Genomic DNA, 23,378 nt, shown 5'->3' with positions numbered 1-23,378 from the left:
TAGTGATGTAATGGTGATGTAAAACAAACGGTGCCAACACAAACATTAAATTGTGTTAAGTTAATGGCATTTAATGTTTGTTTGACGTAAATTTTCCCTTCATTGTCAAACATTGAACTAAAGACAAACATTAAACCTGTATAAAGGAGGGGCTAGCGCCCCTCAAAAATTAAAATCACACCCGTGTGAAGTGAGGGGCGCTAATATATGAAAGTCTAACTTGTAGGTGATATAAAACAAACGGTGCCAACACAAACATTAAACGCCATTAACAATAAAGAGACAATGTGATGTAAACGCCACATTATGACGTACATTTTCCCTTCATTGTCAATGCGTTTACTAAACAAACTTTGAACTAAAGACAAACATTAAACCTGTGTACTTTATACCAATGACTTTATTTCACATTCTCTTTATTTATTTTTGTGGCTTACACCTTTTATTGGTTTTTGAAGGGACAGACAGTAGGCTGACAGGAAACGGGAGAGAGATGGGGGAAGACATACAGTAAAGGCCGTGTCGGGCTCGGGAGTCGAACCCTCGGCACACTGCGACTGGATTGCCAGTCGGGTGCCCAGACGGTTACGCCACCGCCTGGGCCTTATTTCACATTCTCAATTGGTTGGTTTTTTAAATATGCAGATGACACAACTGTTGTCGGTTATATTAAAAATGGTGACGAATCAGCCTACAGGGCCGAGGTGGCAGCCCTCGTAGATTGGTGCACTTCGACTTATTCTAAACCTGGCCAAATAAATTATCTTTAATTTACGGAAAAGCGAGATTATGTCCCTGGTTATTGGTGACCAGCCTGTTGAAAGGCCCGACAGTTTTATATTCCTTGGCACCACTATATGCTGCTCCCTGAAATGGGAAGTTAACACTAGTAACATCCTGAGTAAAGCCCACCAGAGGATTCACTTCCTGCGTCTCTTAAAGAAGTTTGGTGTGACTGGGGAGGCGTTCACTTCTACAGAGCCACCCCGCCGACCCCTCCCACCCTGCCTGCTCTCTTTTTGCACCCCTGCCCTCAGGAGAGACTGCGGTCTCTAAAGTGCAATACCTCCCGCTTTCAGAACAGCACTTATCCCGAGGCTGTTCGCCTCCTGAATGCTGACCCTCTTTTCACTCTGCACTTTACAGCGTGAAGCTGCTTTGTAAGAATGCGATGAACTGCTATTTATTCAACATGAATTATAACGTTTTGCACTTATTGGTCCCTCTCATATGATGTTTGTACTTTTGTATCTTTTTCTACTGTCTGTTTTTAGTGCACTGAAACAAATTCCAATCAACTCTGTTGATTGGAATTTGTCAGCAGTACAGCAGTCATAGGCATAGCCAGTCGGAATGAAATATGAAAATGACTCAGGTCTTAATGTTATAATCTGATCGCCCATGGCTGTGTACTTGTACGTGAGTACATAGTGTACTTGATATGTATTGTGTACTGCCTGAACTGTAGCATACTTTATGGTTAGGCTACGAGAAAGACATCTCAGACAGCAAGGTCAGCCTTGCTGCAGTTAGCGGTTATTATGTCTCAAGTGTTGTTGTCACGTCATTGGGATCCAGCTCTATATATGTTCCTGTGTGTGTAATACATTTTGTGAACCTTTAGTGTGATACTGTCTCATGTCGCGTTATTGTTCTCCCGGGCCCGCCGCCGCTGTCGCCGTACCAAAGGTATACTTCACCCGGATTATCACACACCACCCAGCCGGCACACACTACCTGTCTGTCAAACCAGACGAGGGTCCAGTATTTAGAGTTTACAACACTTGATAAGAGACAGCTCTCTCTCTCTCTCTCACTGCTGGTTGAGAGAAAGCTTGGGGCTAAATAAAATTCAGCCTTAGGCCCACAACAAAAGTCTTGAGCTCACCCTGCACTATGAGTCAATGTGAGCAACAAACCAACCACTCAACATGTCATAGCTTGGCTTAATCTTCCCCGCTTCCCCATTTCACTAGTTCACTCCCACAGATTACCACTCCCTTCCTAGACGAGCCTTCAAAATTCCCAGCAGTTGATACAGTAGAAACTATTGATCCCTGAAGGCCAATTTGGTTCAGTAGCGTTCATACAGTAAGCATTAAGCATCTGTTGCTAAGCATAATTACTGCCGTTGTAGACACTGATATTGACAGCCTCATGCAATCACTGCTGTTCCTGCTGTTCATCTGAGACAACTACCAAATGCCGCTACCACACTGCCTTTATCTAATGGCTGGCACTGTCCCATTTTGCTTTCTGAACCTCAGTGAGTCAACTCCATCCAGCCTGCTCCCAGATCTTCAATCTGTTCTATCCTTCGGACCCATCGGCCTCCAGACTGGAGCCTCTCCTGCAGCCGCTGTTCCACAGGCTGCCCCCTTTGGCTGTGCCACGTTATCAGCGCTACCCGTTGGGGGATGGTCGCTCTACACTCATAGGTGAGAGAAGCCACTCACCGTTTGAAATAATGTTCAACAGTACCTGTGTTCCTGCTGAAACGTTCATTTGATTCTCCTGTGATATCCTATTGCCATACGTGAGTAACCCTTTTAGATTTAACATTTCAAAGTTGGGCTCAAACATTTTTGGAATTGGGCCTGAATTGTGATTTTAGTGTTCAGGGTCACGAACGTGCATATACTGTGTGTGACGGCCCTGCTCCCTCTGCCTCACTGTAGGCTAGCCGGCAGCCTCTGTGATGGCAGAGTGGAGCAGGCCGTCAGGCCAATTGTGCTTACCTGATGTGGGTGGAGCTTAGGGCAGTATATAGGGAGCTCTCCTGGCTCCAGCTCACTCTCTCTCTGTCCTCCCTGCAAGCAGGACCTGCTAGTTGCTACGGGTTGCCACCTGGCTCAAAACCACCCTTTTAGTTTAAGTTATGTTTTGCACCAATTAATACAGCACGCACCCACCACTCCACACATCCATACACTGCAGACATAACTGATAACTGATATCCTCACATCCCACACTCACATTATTTGCAAGTCTTTATTTTACTTTAATATAATAAATATCTTTTAAAACGTTTATACTAATGTGTGGAATCCCTGTTTTTGCCATGCATCCCCTAGTGCATGACAAATGGGATTAATTGATCATTTGTGAAGGCATGTGCAGGCTGGGTGCAGGCGCTTTGAAATCCATCAAAGTATGAATGTAATTGCACTTCAATGTCAAGTGTTATACTGTAGTGCCTTTAGCCTGACAACTTTGTGAGGATCAGGCAAAAAGTCTGAGATATTAGTGGGCTGGATAAGGGCACAGCACTACTGTAATCCCCCTTGGGGCAGGGTTATGGATAATGAGCTGCTGATTTATTTAATGCATGTTTTAGCCTGCTTTTAGGTTGAGACTCACTCTCAGCAGTTGGGATGCAATGCCTGGTTCCACTGCAGTATCTCTCTCTCATAGAACTAACACTTGGAAAGTAGGACAAGGAGTAAGAAAGCTCTTGCTAACCGCCTTTAATTTCAGCATAAACCTAGTCTCTCAAGACGGACTGTTGACTAAAAGAGGGCTTTATTTGCCGATGGGTTCTCAGATAGGCATAAACCTACTGTTGATGAGAAGATAAGGCTTCAGTAGCCTAAAATGCAGGCTTTATGAATGAGAACGATGCCTAATGCACATATCTCGAAGTGTTCAGGTGGCCTTCAAATGCAAATCTAAATTGTTTTAATCAGCCCCTGTTTGCTTGCTTACTGGTCATAGTCTATAAAGAAAAATATATTTTCCACCCATTCATCACCACCAGCATTCCACATGCTGGATCTTTGTGGAGTGGAATTTTGATTTTACGGCTTTGTGACTATGCGATTCATATCAGACAAGGAGTTGCACATATACAGTACATAGACAGAACTCACTTTGCTTTGGCTCTGCAATGTGGGAATTAGTTATTATGAAAGTATAGTACAGAGAGGCAATCAAATCAGTTTCCTATAGGGAGTGGCTTACTGAATCAATATCTAAGCAACTGTCTAGCTTTCATTATATGATCAAACATACTAATATAGAGACTGAGGAAGCCCTTTTGTTCCTCCACTACATGTATTGATTCTAGCCTTGGCCATTGTCCTTGATCGTACGTTGGAGTGTGTACTGTATTAGCCATTACGCCGAGTATATCATTGCTCAGCGTCGGGCAGAAACCTTGTATGTTCATATTTAAATCTTCTTTCTTCTTATGTGGGTAAGACTTTCTGGGTTTATAAATATTTAAGTATCAAAAGGTTTTAACAGGCTTGTGACTAAATAATAACTGCAGTACATTGGATCCATTGGAATATATATATATTCTTTGATTTGTGACATACAAGCTTGTTTTCACCAGACAGCGACGATATAGACACATTGAGATGAGAACATGTGTGGACTGTGAACTCAACGACTTCTGTGTGTTACGATCTGGAGATACATAGGAAGACAGGGAGAGAGAGAGAGACTGAGAGAAGATGCAATAGTCTTGTCTCTTTGTGAACTACAATCTCCCCACGCCTTATTATACAATTCTCCTGCCTTTCTCTGTACATTCAGGCAATTTTCATCAGTTTATTCACTCTCATGTACTTACATTCCAACCCGTCTATTTTCCATATGAGTGTGTGTGCTATTTCTGCCACCTAGCAACATCTAACCCGGCTGATACAGCTCACCACTACTACAACCTGAATCTCTGGTCTAGACTCTCTCTCTCTCTCTCTCTCTCTCTCTCTCTCTCTCTCTCTCTCTCTCTCTCGCTCTCGCTATCTTGTTCTCTCATTCTCTCTCTCTCAGGGAACAGAAAAAGCTGACGAATGTAAACTCAAATCATGATACTTGTGGTTACAGCAGCGCACATTGGCTCAATATGCTCTGTTCAATATTAATAGAGGTTTCATATATGGCACCTTATCCTCCCATCCTCCCACACAAATGAAGAACATGAATACTAGTCACACCTGACACTGCCTCATCCCAGGGAAAGTGGTCTTACTGTAAATCATTATTCTGCTGCTGATGACTGCCAGTCATGTGGGAGGGTCTGTTTTATTTAAACGGCCAACGTAAAGGTCACTGGCAGCAGATGAAGGGTTAATGTGTCAAAACCAGACAGACGTGTGTAGTGTATGTGGCCTGTGTTTAATGGGGTATTTTTTCAGCAGGAGCTCAGTATGGAGGGTATGCGCATGCATAAAGTGAGTGTCAAATCGAGTGGCAAAGTGAGTTTAACGCTGTTTAATGCAATCAGATTGGATGATATATGGGCTGTCAAGGCCATAAAGTAGTTTTTTTGGCACTCAGTAGGCGTTCCTGTCACAGCGCATACCCTCCATACTGAGAGGTGATTCGTTTGAGTGGTTTCACAAGAACGAAACACAGCCAATGTCAAATGATCGCTTATGTAACAACAGGCTAGATAAGCCATGGTGAATTACTGTACTTAATGAGTATTAGTGGTACGCGGGCCGGCCCGTTGCCCGCAGGTCCCGCGGGTTGTCCCTGCACGGGGCGGGCGGACGGTTCAAGCTGCCCGCGGGGCGGGCGGGTTGTTGATTATTATATAGTTATGCGGGGCAGGTTCGGGCTGGCTCCTGTGGCGGGACGTGACAGGCGGGTTATGCAAAAAAGCTGGCCTGCGCAACACTAATGAGTATACAGCAGTGGCGTGCACAGATAGACACTAGGGGTGCTAGAGCCCCCTGCCCTTTTTCCTCTGGACAAATCTGAAAAATAAAATAAATAAAAATATAAAATATAAATCTCACACTATTAAGGCAACCGGCCAGTTCCATGCGCTGCACAAGGTGCCCTTTTTCACTTAAGCACCTGCCCCTCTAAATGTGCATGCCACTGGTATACAGTATGTCATTGAGATCTTTGTGCTATACTGTAGGTACAGTATATGATACATTAGGTCTTATTGTGTTCATACATGCCTTATACCCCAGAACAGCCAAAATGATTATAGCAGTCTGTGAAGTTGCCCGAACGCAACCCGTGACACAGTCATTGTTTTCTTTGACAAACACAAAGCAAGTCAATGCACAACATCGAGCAATCTTGTTAGACAAAACAGCATTGATTTAAAGGATGCAGTTAGGATAGTTAATTGCCATGACATCAAAACATCCCCCCCCCCCCCCCCCCCCCACGACACACGCACGAAGGCTTTGTCTGCCACCTGTTTTTCTGTTGTAGACAAGCGGAGCAGCCGCAGGGCTGTATTGTTTATAAAAAGCCAACCCGCCATTTGATGTGTATGCAAAAAAAACAGCAAATCCATGCCTGGTTTGCTGGGACCAGATTACATAAATGACCATATGTCTTACGTCATCATTTAGAGCTAGTCATACGTATACTATATACATAATCAGTAAAATAAAATAGCAAATTGTGCCTGATCTGCTGGGACCAGAGTACGTGGTGTGTATATGTATGACTAGCTCTCAATGATGACGTAAGAAATATGGTCATTTGTGTAATCTGGTCCCAGCAAACCAGGCACAAATCTGCTGTTTTATTTGCATACGCATCAAATGGCGGGTTGGCTATCACGGTTTTTGGCGCAAAGTAACCACAGTATACCACTAATCAACTTACAACTACATACTCTATATAGTATATGTATATGTATACGTATGTCTTACGTCATCATTTAGAGTTAGTCATACGTATACTATATACATAATCAGTAAAATAAAATAGCAAATTGTGCCTGATCTGCTGGGACCAGAGTACGTGGTGTGTATATGTATGACTAGCTCTCAATGATGACGTAAGAAATATGGTAATTTATGTAATCTGGTCCCAGCAAACCAGGCACAAATCTGCTGTTTTATTTGCATACGCATCAAATGGCGGGTTGGCTGGCACGGTTTTGGGCGCAAAGTAACCACAGTATATCGCTAATCAACTTACAACTACATACTCTATATAGTATAATTTATGTATATGTATACGTATGTCTTACGTCATCATTTAGAGCTAGTCATACGTATACTATATACATAATCAGTAAAATAAAATAGCAAATTGTGCCTGATCTGCTGGGACCAGAGTACATGGTGTGTATATGTATGACTAGCTCTAAATGATGACGTAAGACATATGGTCATTTGTGTAATCTGGTCCCAGCAAACCAGGCACAAATCTGCTGTTTTATTCGCATACGCATCAAATGGCGGGTCGGCTGGCATGGTTTTTGGCGCAAAGTAACCACAGTATACCGCTAATCAACTTACAACTACATACTCTATATAGGGGAGGATGGGGGAAGATGAACCGTCGGGTAAGTTGAACCACCCCCTGTATCTTTAAAACTACACACATGAGTTGTCATGTGACCTCAAAATCAGGACACACCCACCATTTCAACCTGACTGTGAAGATGAGAGACACATGGACAAAGTGGAAAGTACATTTATACACAAAAAAGTGTTTTTTGCTGGTCAAAGTAAAAAAAAACTTTTCTGGAATAATCATTTTTATGTTAAAGCAAAAGCACCCAGGTCTAAACTTATATATCATGCATGTTGGTGATATACCAATGTATAAAACCCATGTGAATCATTTAGCTAAACATTAGCCTGGAGCATTAAGCTAGCCATGTTTTGTCAAAAAGTGGCCATGGGGCAAGTTGAACCAATTCCTTGGGGTAAATTGAGCCAATTTTCTTAACGTGAATCACCATTCATATTTTTGTATTAAGTATTTGCTACTCAAATTATACTGATGTTATTAATTAATTTGGATGTTTGCAAATGTTTGCAAATTTGCTATATTGTATTAACAATATTGCAAATATTATAAGGTTCTGAATAACAAACTTTATTTAATTGTCTTTATATTGTTTAAATAATAAATAAACAGATAAATAAGACTATTTGCAAAAGGGAAAACTGTTATTAAATTATTTTCAATAAGTGAATACATTATTTGTTCAAGTTTAAGCTCTTTACATTAAAATATCATGTGGTTCAATTTTGGATCAACTTACCCCTTACCTGGGGAAAATTGAGCCACATGACCAGTTTTCTTGAAAAGGTCATTTTTTCTTTTTTGCGGAGTTGGCGAAAGGGCCTTTCTGTGTGGAGTTTGCATGTTCTCCCCGTGTCCCCTAGGGTAGGTACCCTCACAAAAACATGCAGTAATCCTGGTCTCTAAACTGCCTCCCCCTGGCCAGCCGGGACGCCTGATGGAGGGGAAAGGAACTGGTTGGAATAACGTGTTCCTTCCACGCACCAGGGAAACTCCCCCCTGTCAGGTGTAAAGGAGCAACTTGGACACTCAAGCATGAAGGAAGCATGAGTTAAGTCCGTTGCTCTCCCTATAGGTTGGCGGAGGTTGTGTAGAGCCCAGGATCACATCACAGGATGATTGACACAGGGGTGAAAAATGGGTTACAAAATCGTGGGACAAAAAATATAAATTAAAAAAAGGTCATATTTTCATGGCCCTTTGTCATAGCTGCTTACTCATCATTTCAATTGATAGAGGACATCCTGAAATATGTGTAGATCATTAGATTTGACTGCCATCTCATTTTGCCTTGCTTCCAGGACAACTTAAGTAAAAAGTGGTTCATCTTCCCCCATCCTCCCCTACTATATAGAGTATGTAGTTGACTGACGTAAGACATACGTATACATATACATATACATATACTATATAGTATATAGTATATAGTTTATGTATATGTATATGTATACGTATGTCTTACGTCAGTCATCATTTAGAGATAGTCATACGTATACTATATACATTATCAGTAAAATAAAATAGCAAATTGTGCCTGATTTGCTGGGACCAGAGTACATGGTGTGTATATATATGACTAGCTCTCAATGATTTATTTTTCTTTGAAAAACTTAAAAGGGATCTAGAATATATCTACATCGATAAAACTGTATTTCTTATATAGATAGAAACTTGAACCATACTTAATAATACTAGGTGTTTATATGCATAAAGTAGGTAGGTAGCAGAGCATGTGAGCGGAGCGAGCGAGGAGCGGAGCGGGGGGATTTTGACGTGAGCGCGGAGCGGGTTTTTAAATGTGTCAGATTGACTTCCGGAGCGAGAACTGTCCTCCGCTCCGAGCCGCTCCGAGCCGCTCAATGCACACGGCACGGCTAATTTACATCATGCTCCAAAAAAGACCACATGTTGCAGCAACATGCGGTCTTTTTTTAAACGAAGGCCTTCAGGTTTAATTAGCCAATTTCAGGAAAACAGCATTTTATTTCCCCCCCGTCATTTCTTTCTGCTGAGCGGAGCGGGCATCTGAGTGTAGCCTCGGAGCGAGCACGGAGCGGGGAGCGCTCCATGCGTAAATGAAGGTGAGCGCTGAGCGAGCGAGGAGCGGCGTGGGGGGAGATGAACGTGAGCGCGGAGCGAGCGTAACAAAAGCCGTCGAGAGCGAAGAGCGGAATTATCGGCCGCTCACATGCTCTGGCAGGTAGCAAATAGTTACACCTAATAATTATACATTTCAAACGTTCCTTCACAGATATACTGAGATTTGACAGTTTACAGCGGTCGAAAGTACTTGCGCGCTCTGCTTGCGCACTAGTTGGCCATTTATGGCCTACTAGTGCAACAAGCAAGTATGCACTCTAGAGTTCTAGAGTTCTAGAGTTCTAGAGTGCAGTTTTTATTATGTCTTAGTTTGAGTTAGTATATCATTGTTCATTGTTCGTTAGTATATCATTTTTAACTTTTTTTTAAAGCATTTCCAAGTTTTAGTTGGCTATAGTAACCCTGCCACATCCTTCATCTGTCTTTCCCTCTAGCGGACAGTATCCAGAATCACACAGATGTGTTCCTGGACAGTGGGAGCAGCACCCCTGGGGTTCCGATGCCCCAAACCCCCTCTGAGACAGAGCCTGGTGGAGGGCCAGAGGGAGTAGAGGAGGTGGCAGGTGGTCGCAGGGCCAGCATGACGGACAGTGTGGACAGTGAGACGTTGCTGTGCTCTGTGAGTCAGCTGGGCAGCACCATTGCCGACAGTGAGTGGGAGCAGAGAACAATATAACTGGTTCTAATTATTTCGGCTTATTGTCTATATACTGCACAGTAAAATCCTCACTGTTAATTTAACGCAGAAAGTATACGCAAAAATTGCAAATGTAACCAGGTCATATACACAAATAATAACCCAACTTAACTGATTCATCTGTGCAATAGTCAAATAGTCAAACTTAATGCGTGCGTGTGTGTGCGTGCGTGTGCGTTTGTGCGTGCATTCGTGTGTGTGTGTGTGTGTGTGTGCGTGCGCGAACTCTCTCCCATGTGTGTATGTGCATGCTGTTCAGTCTCCAACAGATGGTGGGGCTCCAAGCGGCTGGACTATGCGTGTTACTGCCCTGACGTGCTGACCTCCTTCCCCACGGTGGCTCTGCCTCACCTCTTCCACGCCTCCTACTGGGAGTCCACCGATGTCGCAGCCTTTGTACTTCGGCAGGTAGGTTTGTAGTTTGTTGTCATGTTTTATGGTTCACGTAAAAATATAGAATTGTCTCACACCTCCACTGTGAGTAATCAGTGCACAAACAGCTTGTTGCGCAGGTAAGGGGGTCCTTCCTTGACCTGAAAAACGTTGAAGACCCCTTTAGCTAAACACTGTAGAGCTCAAGACCCTGATGTTGGATAGGAGAGAGTGGAGGGCAGGAGTCCCGAGTTGGTGTTGGCTATAGAGCTAGACAACTGCACTTTTGCATCGCAAATAATTTCACTTAAACAGATTAGAATAACAATTTAAAAAAATCCATCTAACTAATTTTGCCATGTAAATAAGTGAGCATTGTACTGAACAAGCCTCATAGTCACTATCTGCCTTTATCAAAGGAGCTGCTTTAAATTATCTCCAAAAACTGCAGATGGATTTAATATGTATCTTTTTTCCCATACACACAGTATAATCCTCAGATTCGTTTCATTTGTAATAGTGTAGCATGCATACGTGATGTGGATTTTAGATGGTATCTGCATGTCTGCTGCTTGTCTACCGCGTGACATTCCTCTGTGCATGCGGGTATGAGACTTTGAAGCAGCCGCCCATGGCACTGAATCACTGAATCCTCAGATGCCAAGACACAGCAGAATGAAAACCCAGCACACCATGTCGAGCCCAAGCTAATTCCAGCCAGTCTGGCAGCTTTTTCACATGGACATTAGAAAGCTTTGTCCAATGAGCTCTAATTTCACACTGCCATGCAGGCCACCATGCTGGAGAAATGTGAGGGAGTGCAAAAGTAGTGTTCGGATCACGGCTGAGAAGATAAATAATACGAAGCTTGCGAGGCAGTTCAGACAGTCAATCTCGAGGGGGTTCTTGCCATGCTCAAAGGCACATACTATACTCAAGGGGTTAACATGCTGCATTACTATGTGGGCGTATAAGTGTGTGCAAGTCTCACACGTCATTCGCCGATGCGGCAGTCAGCTGACCAATCGGGCAGGCTACTTAAGCTCACTAGACTCCATGCTCTTCCTGCCTTCCTCTGCTCATGTGATGTTTTCTCCCACCACCACCCCAGCACCACCGGTGGGCTCTGCTATTTATACTCCCCATGGGGGGGTTATTGTATATCTATCTCCCTGCTCTTTATGTTTTATGTTGCTTAATCGTGCCGAGCAGGGAGAAATCCAGCAGAGCCGAATGCCAAGTCAAATATCATATGCACACTTGTTACTCATTCCGCAAATAAATATTGGTTAATCTATTCGTGAGTTGTCTGTCTGAATTAACCTTCCGGTCATTACATCTGATCAGTGGGTTTCGGCTCCAATCGATATCCATATCCTGGAAAAGGATACCAATGGACCTTTGGTCATCACAGCCCACAGTAATAAACATTTCTCTTGTCAGATTTATTTGTAATTGAGATGATCCAATTAGTGATAGGATTAGAATAATTAACAAAAACATTTTTGAGAATTTTACTAATCGTTCATGGAAGCTGATTGCCTGTTCTTTTTTTTGTTTTTATAATTTTTATCCCACGATTTTGTAACCCATTTTTCACCCCTGTGTCAATTATCTAATGTGATCCTGGGCTCTACACACCTTCCGCCAACCTTGTCCACATATATGGGGGACATGGGGAGAGCAACGGACTTGAACTCATGCTTCCTTCATGCCCGAGTGTCCAAGTTGCTCCTTTACACCTGACAGGGGGGAGTTTCCCTGGTTGGACGTAGCACGTAGAAGGAACATGTTATTCCAACCAGTTCCTTTCCCCTCCATCAGGCGCCCCGGCAGTTTAGAGACCAGGATTACTGCATGTTTTTTGTGAGGGTACCTACCCTTGATTGCCTGTTCTAAACAGAGCACTATCCATGATTCTGAGCTGCCTGCTGATTGGATCAATAAATTACTGGCCTTGTTTTTTCACACATTGTTGCAGTAGCTGCAATCTTCATCTACACTAGCACACATATTCCCTGACCCATAACTGACAATTTTCCTGTTTTGTTGATTCATGCACAGTGTTCAAGTATAAACTCAAGTGCTGTCAGGCTCACGCTGTTATGCAAGGTCACGGATTCGTGTGTGTGTGTGTGTGTGTGTGTGTGTGTGTGTGTGACGGAGCATCAACTTCCACTGTCTAATGCTCGAGGTCGCCTCCTATGGGCACAACAACAAAGACAGCGACAACATTGGACTCAGTTGAGATTACAAGGAAAGACTGCATGTCTTCCTGCTGCGGACCATTCTGTCTCTCACTCTGTGTCAAAAATGTTGCCATTGATGAGTGCATTGTTGTTTTGTGTGTGTGTGTGTGTGTGTGTGTGTGTGTGTGTATGCGCACTCGCGTGTGTGTGTGATGGGGGGCTTAATGCAGCTGATGCGATATGACTGTGTGAAGACCCAGGAGGCTGGCAACATGGACTTGGCGCCTTTCTCCCCCTCCAGCCCTCGAGAAAAATGGCTCAGAAGGAGAACACAAGTCAAATTGAAGGTAAGAAATCCATCATTACTTAGTCATGGTTGACAATAAAGGACATGTCAGATTACAGGAGACCACCTGCTGATCCACCAAATGGAAAGCTTTATTTATGCTTCAGTGAAATAGACATGCGACAAAGTGTTGCGCGACGTGTCAAAAATATGTCAGTTGAAAATGTTATTGTATTTTTATTGTCGTTATTTTTGTCTAGATAGACGTCACAGACTTTGTCGAATAATAAATCAGGTTTTAACATAACTTATTGCTGTTCTAGTTTACACAGATGTAAATTGATATGCTCTGAAGTTAAATGGCTTTCATAAGCTGTTGTTCAATTATAAATTCAGATATTGTATTACTAGTCTGTGGACATAGGGTTAGGGCTAGGCGCTAGGGCTAGGAGCTAGGATGTCCGACTCCTTTAAATATATTTCAGGGTAGTCAGGGAAAATGCTGTAATAGAACTCTAATATAGGCCCTTGTTGCAGTAGCCTGATTCAGACTAAATATACCAGACTCAACACTAATGGAAGGGGCAGTACAGTGCTTACACGTTGTGGTGAGAAGGGGGCCATGGCATCTTTTCCCCAAAATAAACCTTGGAACATGGAAGGTAGCAAAACACAATTTCCTTCCCCTGCTGCTAAGCGGCGGTAAACTAGAGCCAGGTCATGAGTTTATTGCTTTATTTTACCTGCCCATTTCCAGATACAGACACTGAGTGTGACACCTTTTTCATGAATGGCTCTTGGCTATGTTTGCACTTTGTGTAAATACAGTGTAGACTGTAGAGTCAAGCCAAGTCAGGTTTTTTATTCGTCACACCTGTATGCACTTGCAATAACAGCTGTGGCAACATAGCATGCAGTGACATTTCTTTTAGCCTCCTCAAGGTGTGGACAAAGAAAATGCAACAAAGAAAACCAAAATAATCATAATAAGCTAAATTGAAAGACAAAACAGCATAAATAGCCTTATAATTAAATAATTATACTTTTGGTAAGTGAGGCTGCAAACCTGTACAGTCTATGTATGGTTTATAGCTATACATGGTAAATGGTGCCTTTATCCAAAGTGCTTTACAATGTCCGTTAGAGACATCCATTCACACACACCGACGGTATAGAAGCAAGGCACCAATCTGCTCATTGGAAGCAGTCCCCTGAGGGTCCTTCAGGTGGTTTGCAACTCACTTTTGAATGCTCCAAAAAATATTTATTTGCGACAAAACAGCACAAGTATACAACGTTTCTACCCTTCGTATATATTAATATATATACCTTATATACCTACTAACCTGGTCGAAACGTCCTATACACATACCAGGTGAGCTTAGCCAAGGGTTAAACCAGCAATCTTCTGATCCCCATACAGTATCACACACATATGACTGCTATAGTAGTCAACCAGAGTTGTGCGTGCGTGCGTGCGTGTTTACTGATTGTATCAGTGTGGCCCAGTTAATTATCAACAAACTTAATCAACATGCAAATATCATAGCAGCTGTAAATACTTAACTGTCTGCATCATTAGATGACAAATCCTTTACATCATCTTCATTAGCTAGTGTGGTCCAACAATATATTAGTGTGTCAATCACAGCCCTGCTTAAAACAGGATATTTTTTCCCATTGAATTACATTTTTACCAGTATTACATTTTGTAATCTTGTTCTTAATAAAAACATATTTGACAAATAATAATAATAACAATAATAATCATAATAATAATAACAAACAAAAAGCATACATGTAATGCAATACAATACATTTTAAGGTAAACATACCCTGTGGATCACATTTTTGATCAATAAGTTGGCATTGCTTTGAGCCTACGTGTGCGTTAGGTTGGTTAGGTGTTCCTTATCTCTTAAATTATCACTCAATCTGAAAAAAACTAAATTCATGATCTTTGGAAATAAAAAAATACATTCTAACACATTAGTTGAATCAAAGATTAATAATGTAAAATTGGAAAGAGTTTATGAGAACACCTTTTTAGGAGTAATAATTGACCACAAATTCACTTGGAAACCCCATATAAAGTATATCCGGTCCAAAATAGGCAAAGCAAGGTATTTATTAAACTATAAGTCACTACTCACATTATACAATACGCTAATATTACCATATCTATCCTATTGTGTGGAGGTCTGGGGAAATAATTACAAAGGAAACCTCCAGCCACTTGTCATAATACAAAAGAGAGCCATAAGATTAGTGCATAAGGTAGGGTATTACGATCATACTAATGAACTGTTTTTAAGGTCAAATACATTGAAGTTTATTGATTTAGTTGAACATAAAACAGCTCTTGTCATTTATAAAGTAAGAAATGGACTAATTCCTAAAACTATCTTGTCATACTTCAAGGATAGGGAAGGGGGGTATGAGTTAAGAGGAGACTTAAATTTCCAACAACCCAGTGCCAAGACCACTCGGAAGAGTATGTGTATCTCTGTCCGAGGGGTTAAGATCTAAAATAATTGCTCAAGCGAATCCTTTTGGCCAAATACAGCATACTATAGGGACATTATGTATATGGTGGATGTTGACATTATTGTATGATCAACTGATACTTTTTGTACAGGTTTTGATAGTCATTAGTGCTGTCATTAGGGTGGAATTCTCGTTAATGTAATGAGTATTATGATTCATGTTCTGTTGTAAGTAGGATAGGCATTTATAAGCTTTTAGCTTCTGCCTACTCCTTTTGATCATCTTCATGTTTCGGTTTTGTTTTGTTTTCATAACGGCTTACATTCATTGTCTTTAAATATTGTATTTGAAACTGAAGGATGATCAAATAAACTAAACTAAAACTTGATCTTTTCGCTGTGGTCAGCACCTCACATTATTCACACACCAATGGTGGCAGGCTAAGACGACCAACTCATTGGAGGCAATGTAGTGTACAGTGTCTTGCCCAAGGACACTTCGACATGTGCACACAAATAATGTCTCTGCACATTTTACGTCCTGCGCCCCTGTGTGTAACACATCTCAAACTGTGGACGTACAGTTTGAGGGCCCAGAATAGAAGACTGTCGTTGCAGCTCCCAGATATGAATGTCCATTAACAATAATAAGAATAATACTTTTAGAGTAGCTGAACAGCACTGGAAATTGTTATTTCCCTTTCAAGACTAAAAGGCCTCCCAAATGAATCAATGATTATTATGATTGTCCATTATGCAATAGTGCTTTGCATGTGGAATGTGGATCACTTGTTAAGAGTACATTCCACATAAATAATGCTCTCAGCTCTCTTTCTCTCAGTTGGCTTTGAACAAATCCAGCCCAAGGCTACTTGCTGCTGTGCTCCCCACTTTCTCCCACCCTACACATTTCTCTGTTCTCTCTCTATCGAACCAACTGGCGGGGGTGTTTATGGGCTTATTCAATCAGTCCCCTCTCCCTCTGAACTGTTCCCACCTGCTTCAAGTCCAGTACCATTATACCCATCCCCAAAACAGCAGAAAGTGAACAGTCTCAATGACTGGCGCCCCATCATCATCAGCATTTTTCGACCGCGGTCGAGATCGTGGATTTCACAATAACACACCAGACTTCCCGGTCCTTCATTGCCATCCCCAGTTCCTGCTTACTGATGCCTGTGTCCCTAGCGATGACATCAGGGAACGACAGTTTTCTACCTCTGGTCTGCTTAGGACTTGAGGCAGGACTCCAGAGAAGAAGACGCCCCATAGCGCCCCACACCTATAGCCAGTAAGTGCTTTGAGGAACTGGTTAAAGCACAAATATGTCCTATGCTTCCCCCCCACCCTGGACCCCTTGCAGTTCGCTTATCGCACCAGGACGCCATTTCTCATGCTCTTCGTGGATTACATGCCTCAAGAAGTTTGGCCTGAGTCCACAAATCATCAGGAACTTCTACCGGGGGACAATTGAGAGCCTGTTGACGAGCAGCTTCACCAGCTGGTATGGGAGCTGCACAGACAGGGACCATAAGGCTCTAAGAAGGGTGCTGCGCACAGATGAGCGCACCACCCTTCACTGGTGTCAGCTGCCTAGCGTGGAGGAGCTGTATACACACGGCAGTGCTGTGTGTACAGCTCCTCCAAGCTAGAAGTCAAGAAGTCCCTCAGGATTATCACATTATTATCACCCCACACACACCCCCATAACAGTCTGTTCACAGTGTTGCCCTCAGGGAAGAGGTATACCAGAGCATCAAGGCCAGCAAGTAGACTGAAAAACAGCTTTCTCCCCCAGGCTGTAAGACTGCTTAAATGAACAATGCACTTTTCTGTGGTAGTACGGCCTTGTATGCTGTCTGAGTTATTTTAAAACTTTTTAGATAGCTTTAGTATTGTTATTTATTTGCTGTTTTATGTATGTGTATTGTGGAGCACCCCCAACCTAAGTTTTTCACAATGCATGTAGTTGTACATCTTTGTGACAATAAACATATTGAATCTTGAAACAGAAATGCTGAAAATAATCTTTAAAAAAAGAAAAGATCTTTGTATTGGCTGCTGCAGAGAAGCTTTTTCAATTTTGAGTGGTGCAATATATACAACAGGGATACGATAGTAATCCAAAGGACTGCAGTCGAAATGAGATCACTGAATGAATGACGGATAATTACGATATCATTACGCATTTCATTTACACCTGGTCGTATATTTCCGTTGTGAATTTGGCTCTTTCTCTCTCTCTCTGTGTGTGTGTGTGTGTGTGTGTGTGTGTGTGTGTGTGTGTGTGTGTGTGTGTGTGTGTGTGTGTGTGTGTGTGTGCGCGCATAAAGAATGTCACAGCCAACCACCGGGTAAATGACGTCATTGCCACAGAGGAGGGACCTCAGACCTTGGTTGGACGCTTTATGTACGGCCCGTTGGACATGGTCACTCTGACCGGAGAAAAGGTTTGGCTACAGCACGCACTGCATGCTATTGATTAAACATATGTCTGCACACTGAATAATGCACCAGCTTAAACATATTTATTAAGATTACTTACACCATGCATAATGACGTTTTAAGCCTCTCGGCTGGATATCAGACGACATGAATGTTTATATCTGTAGCTGCAGTATGAACAGCAATGAGACACTGACAACTCGGTACACAGAAAGTTACAGGGTAATGCACAGTATACCTTTAGAGCAGTCATGTCAAAAATAAAGTCAATTTAAGGTAAAACATTGTTTAGCCTATTGTGAAATAGGTTAATTATGATAGCCTATGTACAGGTAGTACATTCAGTTGTTATATTAGTCAAACAGAATTGTACCAAAACACATTTTGATATTGAGTATCATACTGCTGTAGCTTGATCTCTGCCTAACTACCACAACTGTAAGTTGAAGGTTAATGTTTAGATGGTGGGACTTTTAATCATAAAATGTTCCTTGCTGCTTTTAGTCCTTGTTTGTGTTTGTAGTCATTATAAAGCAACATTAAGCAACATTTTGTTCCCACACTCAGGTGGACATTCTGCTAATGACCCAACCTCAGTCTGGCCGCTGGGTCCACTTCGACACAGATCTGACCAACAGCAGTGGCAGGGTGAATTACACCATACCCAAGAGCAAGAAGCTAGCCCTGGGAGTGTACCCCATTAAAATGGTTGTGAAGTAAGTATCCAGATCACTGTCCCTCTCGGGTCCTAACGTGGAATTTGAACTGAGAAATCTACTGTGATGATTTCTTGTGTATCACAAATGTATTCACCTATTTAACCCTAGAACACTAAACCCGAAGTGTTCTAGGGTTTAGGCCTTGACAACTCCTATGGGTTGGTTGGGGTGCCTAGAACTGGGAGGGATAGTGTGTTCCTCCGCACGCATTATGCCCACCTGGTGTGAAACTCCTCTCTGTCAAATGAAAAGAAGCAGACGACGTGCACTTCGTGTGTGGTTAGGGTTAGGGACAGGATTAGCAATGAGGTGAGTTGGGCCGTCGGAATAATGACGCTGACCCTCGGAGAATACACATGGGTTGTCTACACTGGAGGGAAAGAATTGTGGAGAACATTTGCGGAAAAAACAAATCTGAAAGAAATGGCACCATATGGCCTTCGGGACTATCATAAATCTTTCAGGTAGTTGTCACCAAACACATATAATGTTGCTTGTTTATAAATCTCTGTCTCTCCGATGGGATCAGGGAGGACCAGGCTATTACAGAGGCGTACCTGACTGTATTGTATTGTATATGATCAGGGGGGACCAAACTAGTGCAGAGGCCTACCTGACTGTATTGCCACGGGGGATGGAATGTGTGGTGTTCAGCATCGATGGCTCTTTCGCCGCCAGTGTTTCTATCATGGGTAGTGACCCCAAGGTCCGGCCCGGAGCTGTGGACGTAGTAAGGTATTTATCAATACTGTGTGTGTGTGTGTGTGTGTGTGTGTGTGTGTGTGTGTGTGTGTGTGTGTGTGTGTGTGTGTGTGTGTGTGTGTGTGTGTGTGTGTGTGTGTGTGTGTGTGTGTGTGTGTGTGTGTGTGTGTGTGTGTGTGTGTGTGTGTGTGTGTGTGTGTGTGTGTGTGTGTGTGTGTGTGTGTGTGTGTGTGTGTGTGTGTGTGTGTGTTACCTTATCTAGCCAGGAAGAACCACATGAGTGTCCTTATCCTGGGTTTACCATTTGGTGACATAACGACTATTTTCTGCAATGATATTTGGTGTGGAGGGAAAAAGGACTAGTAGGCCTATAGACAGGACTCCAATCAAGTACAAGTGGTTGAAGATCCTGTTCAATTAGTGGTAATTTTCGACGTCGGATGTATCCTTTGATTAGTTCTTCCTGAACACACAATTCTCAGTGAGTATAGGGCATTGGAGGCATTCCATTCACAAGGCAGTTTGTTTACAGATGTGCATGCATTACGTGTGGATGGATGCATTTTCATTCAAATGTTCGCCCCAGAATAGGGAGATTCACGTGGTTATAGAGTGTAGACAAAATTCTAATTCATTACAGTAGAAGTGTAACTGTGTTCCCTGTGATCTTTTCAGTTGCGTTCTGATTCTGAATAATGAAGTATAACACTTTCTGCTCAACTGAAACTCCCTGGCATTAAGTGGCACTGCATTAACGAACCACTTCACCACTTTTCAACCTATCTTCCATTTATTTCTACTCAGTCTGTGTCTCATAGGAGGGCTGTGGGCAGTTCAGAAACCCATCCACTGCAGGCTTTCTAGTCCTGAAAAGTTGCAATGCGAAAATGGAAGCTATCGTTCTCACGATAATACAAATGTTCCAAAACACATCTGTCTAACGATGATGTCACTGGTGGACGGGTTTCTGAACTGCCCACAGCCCTCCTATGAGACACAGACTGAGTCGAAAGAAATTGTGCCATTTTATCATGATTATTAGAGAGAGGACCTATTATATGAAGATAGGTTGAAAAGTGGTGAAGTGGTCCTTTAACAACGCTAAATATGTGTGCGTCTACATGCAGGCACTGGCAGGACCTGGGATATCTGATTATTTACATCACAGGCCGCCCTGACATGCAGAAACAGCGCGTGGTGTCCTGGCTCTCTCAACACAACTTCCCACATGGAATGATATTCTTCTCTGAAGGCTTGGTGCACGACCCTCTCCGCCAGAAGGCCATCTTCCTTAGAAACTTAGTGCAGGAGGTACAGCAACACTCCCACATTACTTTTCTATGTCTTACATGCACGCACGCACACACGCATGCACGCATGCATGCACGCACACACACACACACACACGCACGCGCACGTGCACACTCACACTCACACTCACACACACACACACACACACACACACACACACACACACACACACACACTCACCTTCTTGAGGCTCTTCTTGAGACCTGAGGCTGAACTGATTAGAAGTAAGGTCAAGGTCACTATGTGCTTAAGTTCATATCCCATCAGTATGAACGCCTGGATGGAATTTCATTACTTTTGGCACAAATGTCTACTTGGGCTCAAGGATGAACTGATTAGAAAATGGTGGTCAAAGCCAAGGTCGAGGTCATTCTGACCTCACAAAGTATTTCTATTTTCTTTCTTTCAAAGTCTTTCTTCACCTTTTTTGTACGCAGGACCTTTGACAGTGAATTTACTGTAGTTATTTCTTGACAGACCTTGGTCTTCCTCAGCCCTGATACTCCACTACTTATGCTATTTGTTTTGCATTGTAATTCCATGAAAGAAACTTCAATCATTGCTTCTTTTTTTTGCCTCTTCTTTTTACATTATTTACCAACAAAGGATATTTGCCTCACTGCTTTTTATTTCAGAGGCTTCATTAATGTATTAATAATGTTAATGTTAATTAATGTCAAATTCTATGAACTCTCATTTAGCGTTGGTTGGTATTTATCAACCCATGCATGCACAGGGAACAGTCAGATCATGCTCTGTATACGGATTTGAATTCAATTGAGTGTAATCTATTATCCATTGATGTATGAATTTACACAGTTTTATGAAAACATTGATAAATCGTCATCATTTAACGTAAACAAACAGCTGACAGCTCGTTCCAAAGATGTCCACTTCGTTCAAGCATAAATGTCTTGTTTGAGTATAGTACATCTGTGGCTTCCGAAAGGTTTACACATTACATCTTTTGACACTTGTCTTATGGTTATACAGGTTATACATTATGATTAGGTTATCAAAGTGTTTAGACACATTTCCACCTGTTTGTTTCCTCTTTTAACAGTGTCACATTAAGATCAACTCCGCCTATGGCTCCATGAAGGACATCTCTGTTTACAACATGCTGGGCCTCAGCTCTTCCCAGATTTATATTGTTGGCCGGCCTTCTAAGAAGTACCAGAATCAATGCCAGGTAGACGTAGTACAGCTTTTGTCTGACCCTCTTAATCGTTTATTTATTCCATTAGTATGTATGGCTATTAACAATATTGGCCCTATTATGCACGTCTTATTTAAGACCTGGGTCTTATGTGGACACCATCTTACGTGCAATCGCTATTTTACAAGTCTGAATGCAGACACTCAAGGCTTAAAATAATGAACCCCCATGGTGAGAAGTTCAGTCACACGATAGAGACTCTGAGTAGAGTTGCTGCTTCTTCGCCTGGAAAGGAGCCAGCTTAGGTGGTTCAGGCATCTGGTTAGGATCCCTAGGGAGGTCCTCGAGGCACGTCCCACTGGGAGGAGACCCCGGGGCAGACCAAGGCGCAGTTGGAGGAAACACACCGACTCACTGGCCTTCAATTGTTAATTTTAGGGCACCATGCAGAATCTGCTATTTTGCCCCTTGATAGCAAAATGGCATTGGCCACACCTCCATGTTTTAATTGACCATTGACCATTGGCTGTAATTAAGACTTGCATAATAGGGCCCTATGTTTTCATTTTCTTTTTTATGGTATTTGTTCTCTCCTGTCATTCTAAATGTTTAACCCATTTTAGTTTTTTCATTGTGATTAAAGGATTCAGGTGTTATTTTAATTAATAAAACATTATTATTTAAAATAATCTATATGGTACAGTACATAATATAACTAGCACTATATTTACCATAGTTAGAGGTGGTCTCCCTACTATTGAGAAAATGTGACCCTGGTGTCCAGTGCCCACCTACTGGTTGACATTAGTAAAATTATTTGAAGCATGTGGTGTGCTGATTCGGACACTAGATGTGCCGCCATCTTTGTTATAGTTTACACCTCGTAGCAATTACCTAAACTTAACCTATCTCCATCGGGAGAGTGAGACGGCAGACGTAAAACATATGGATTGGCTTTAGTTCTCTTATTTCTAAGACAAAACCCTTTCTCTGTGTTGCCTTTGTAGTTCCTGAGCGATGGCTACGCAGCACACCTCTCCTCCCTTCAGTTTGGCCACAGGGCCAGACCTAAGAAGACCTCTTCAGTTCGCATGGTACTGAGGAAGGGTTCCTTTGGTCTCTCGGCAAAGCCTGACTTCCTGTGTAAGCGCACACACCTGCGCAGGACCATGTCGGTTCAGCAGCCTGACCCCCCCTGTACCACCAGCCACAAGCCTGAGCGTGCCCAGAGCCAGCCAGAGTCCGACAAGGAGCACGGTGGAGGAGGCGGGCCCGGAGTGTGGGGGCGTGCCTCCATGCTCCGTGGTGACACCACTCCCTGACGTCAACAAAACAGATGGAAAGATGGAAGGAGGACAGAAGTGGAAGACAGGGAGGGGTTTTCGTGTCCAGTGCCATGGTAAGAGCTCATCTGTAGACCACATTCAGAATATTCGGTGACCTGCCTGAATGTCACATTGTAATAAATAATAAAATCACACCTGTGCGAAGTGAGGGGAGCTCTTATTATCGTACATCATCATCTCCGACTTCTTACTGACAGTTGGGAGTTGAAAGCCTCCCGTTACTGCATTTCTCACCTCAGATGTTTTCAGAATCAAATTAAGTGTGCTGTTTTTTGCATTCGAGATCGCAGCAGCAGTGTTTGCTAGCATTCAACATGCAGCACC

The 23,378-nt window shown here is 42.6% G+C and overlaps 1 protein-coding gene across 1 annotated transcript in view; it reads left to right on the top strand.

Moving 5' to 3' along the window:
• pitpnm3 (PITPNM family member 3) overlaps window positions 1–23,045 on the top strand; it is a gene marked incomplete at its 5' end in the record, with an annotated part of 91,419 nt that extends 68,374 nt beyond the window's left edge. Inside the window, 10 exons of the mRNA XM_083772585.1 lie at window positions 2,268–2,438; window positions 9,777–9,992; window positions 10,299–10,447; window positions 12,831–12,947; window positions 17,706–17,822; window positions 18,385–18,533; window positions 19,122–19,271; window positions 20,366–20,549; window positions 21,613–21,741; window positions 22,716–23,045. Coding sequence (XP_083628711.1) covers window positions 2,268–2,438; window positions 9,777–9,992; window positions 10,299–10,447; window positions 12,831–12,947; window positions 17,706–17,822; window positions 18,385–18,533; window positions 19,122–19,271; window positions 20,366–20,549; window positions 21,613–21,741; window positions 22,716–23,030 — 1,697 coding nt within the window. The 3' untranslated portion in view covers window positions 23,031–23,045. The remainder of the gene's footprint in view (window positions 1–2,267; window positions 2,439–9,776; window positions 9,993–10,298; window positions 10,448–12,830; window positions 12,948–17,705; window positions 17,823–18,384; window positions 18,534–19,121; window positions 19,272–20,365; window positions 20,550–21,612; window positions 21,742–22,715) is intronic.
• Between the last annotated feature and the right edge of the window lie 333 nt (window positions 23,046–23,378).

The sequence above is a fragment of the Protomyctophum parallelum genome (genome assembly GCF_964188405.1).
Source record: "Protomyctophum parallelum genome assembly, chromosome: 9".
NCBI classification, from domain to species: Eukaryota; Metazoa; Chordata; class Actinopteri; order Myctophiformes; family Myctophidae; genus Protomyctophum; species Protomyctophum parallelum.
The sequence above is the reverse complement of the archived record's forward strand: the minus strand, read 5'-3'. Positions and strand labels throughout refer to the sequence as shown.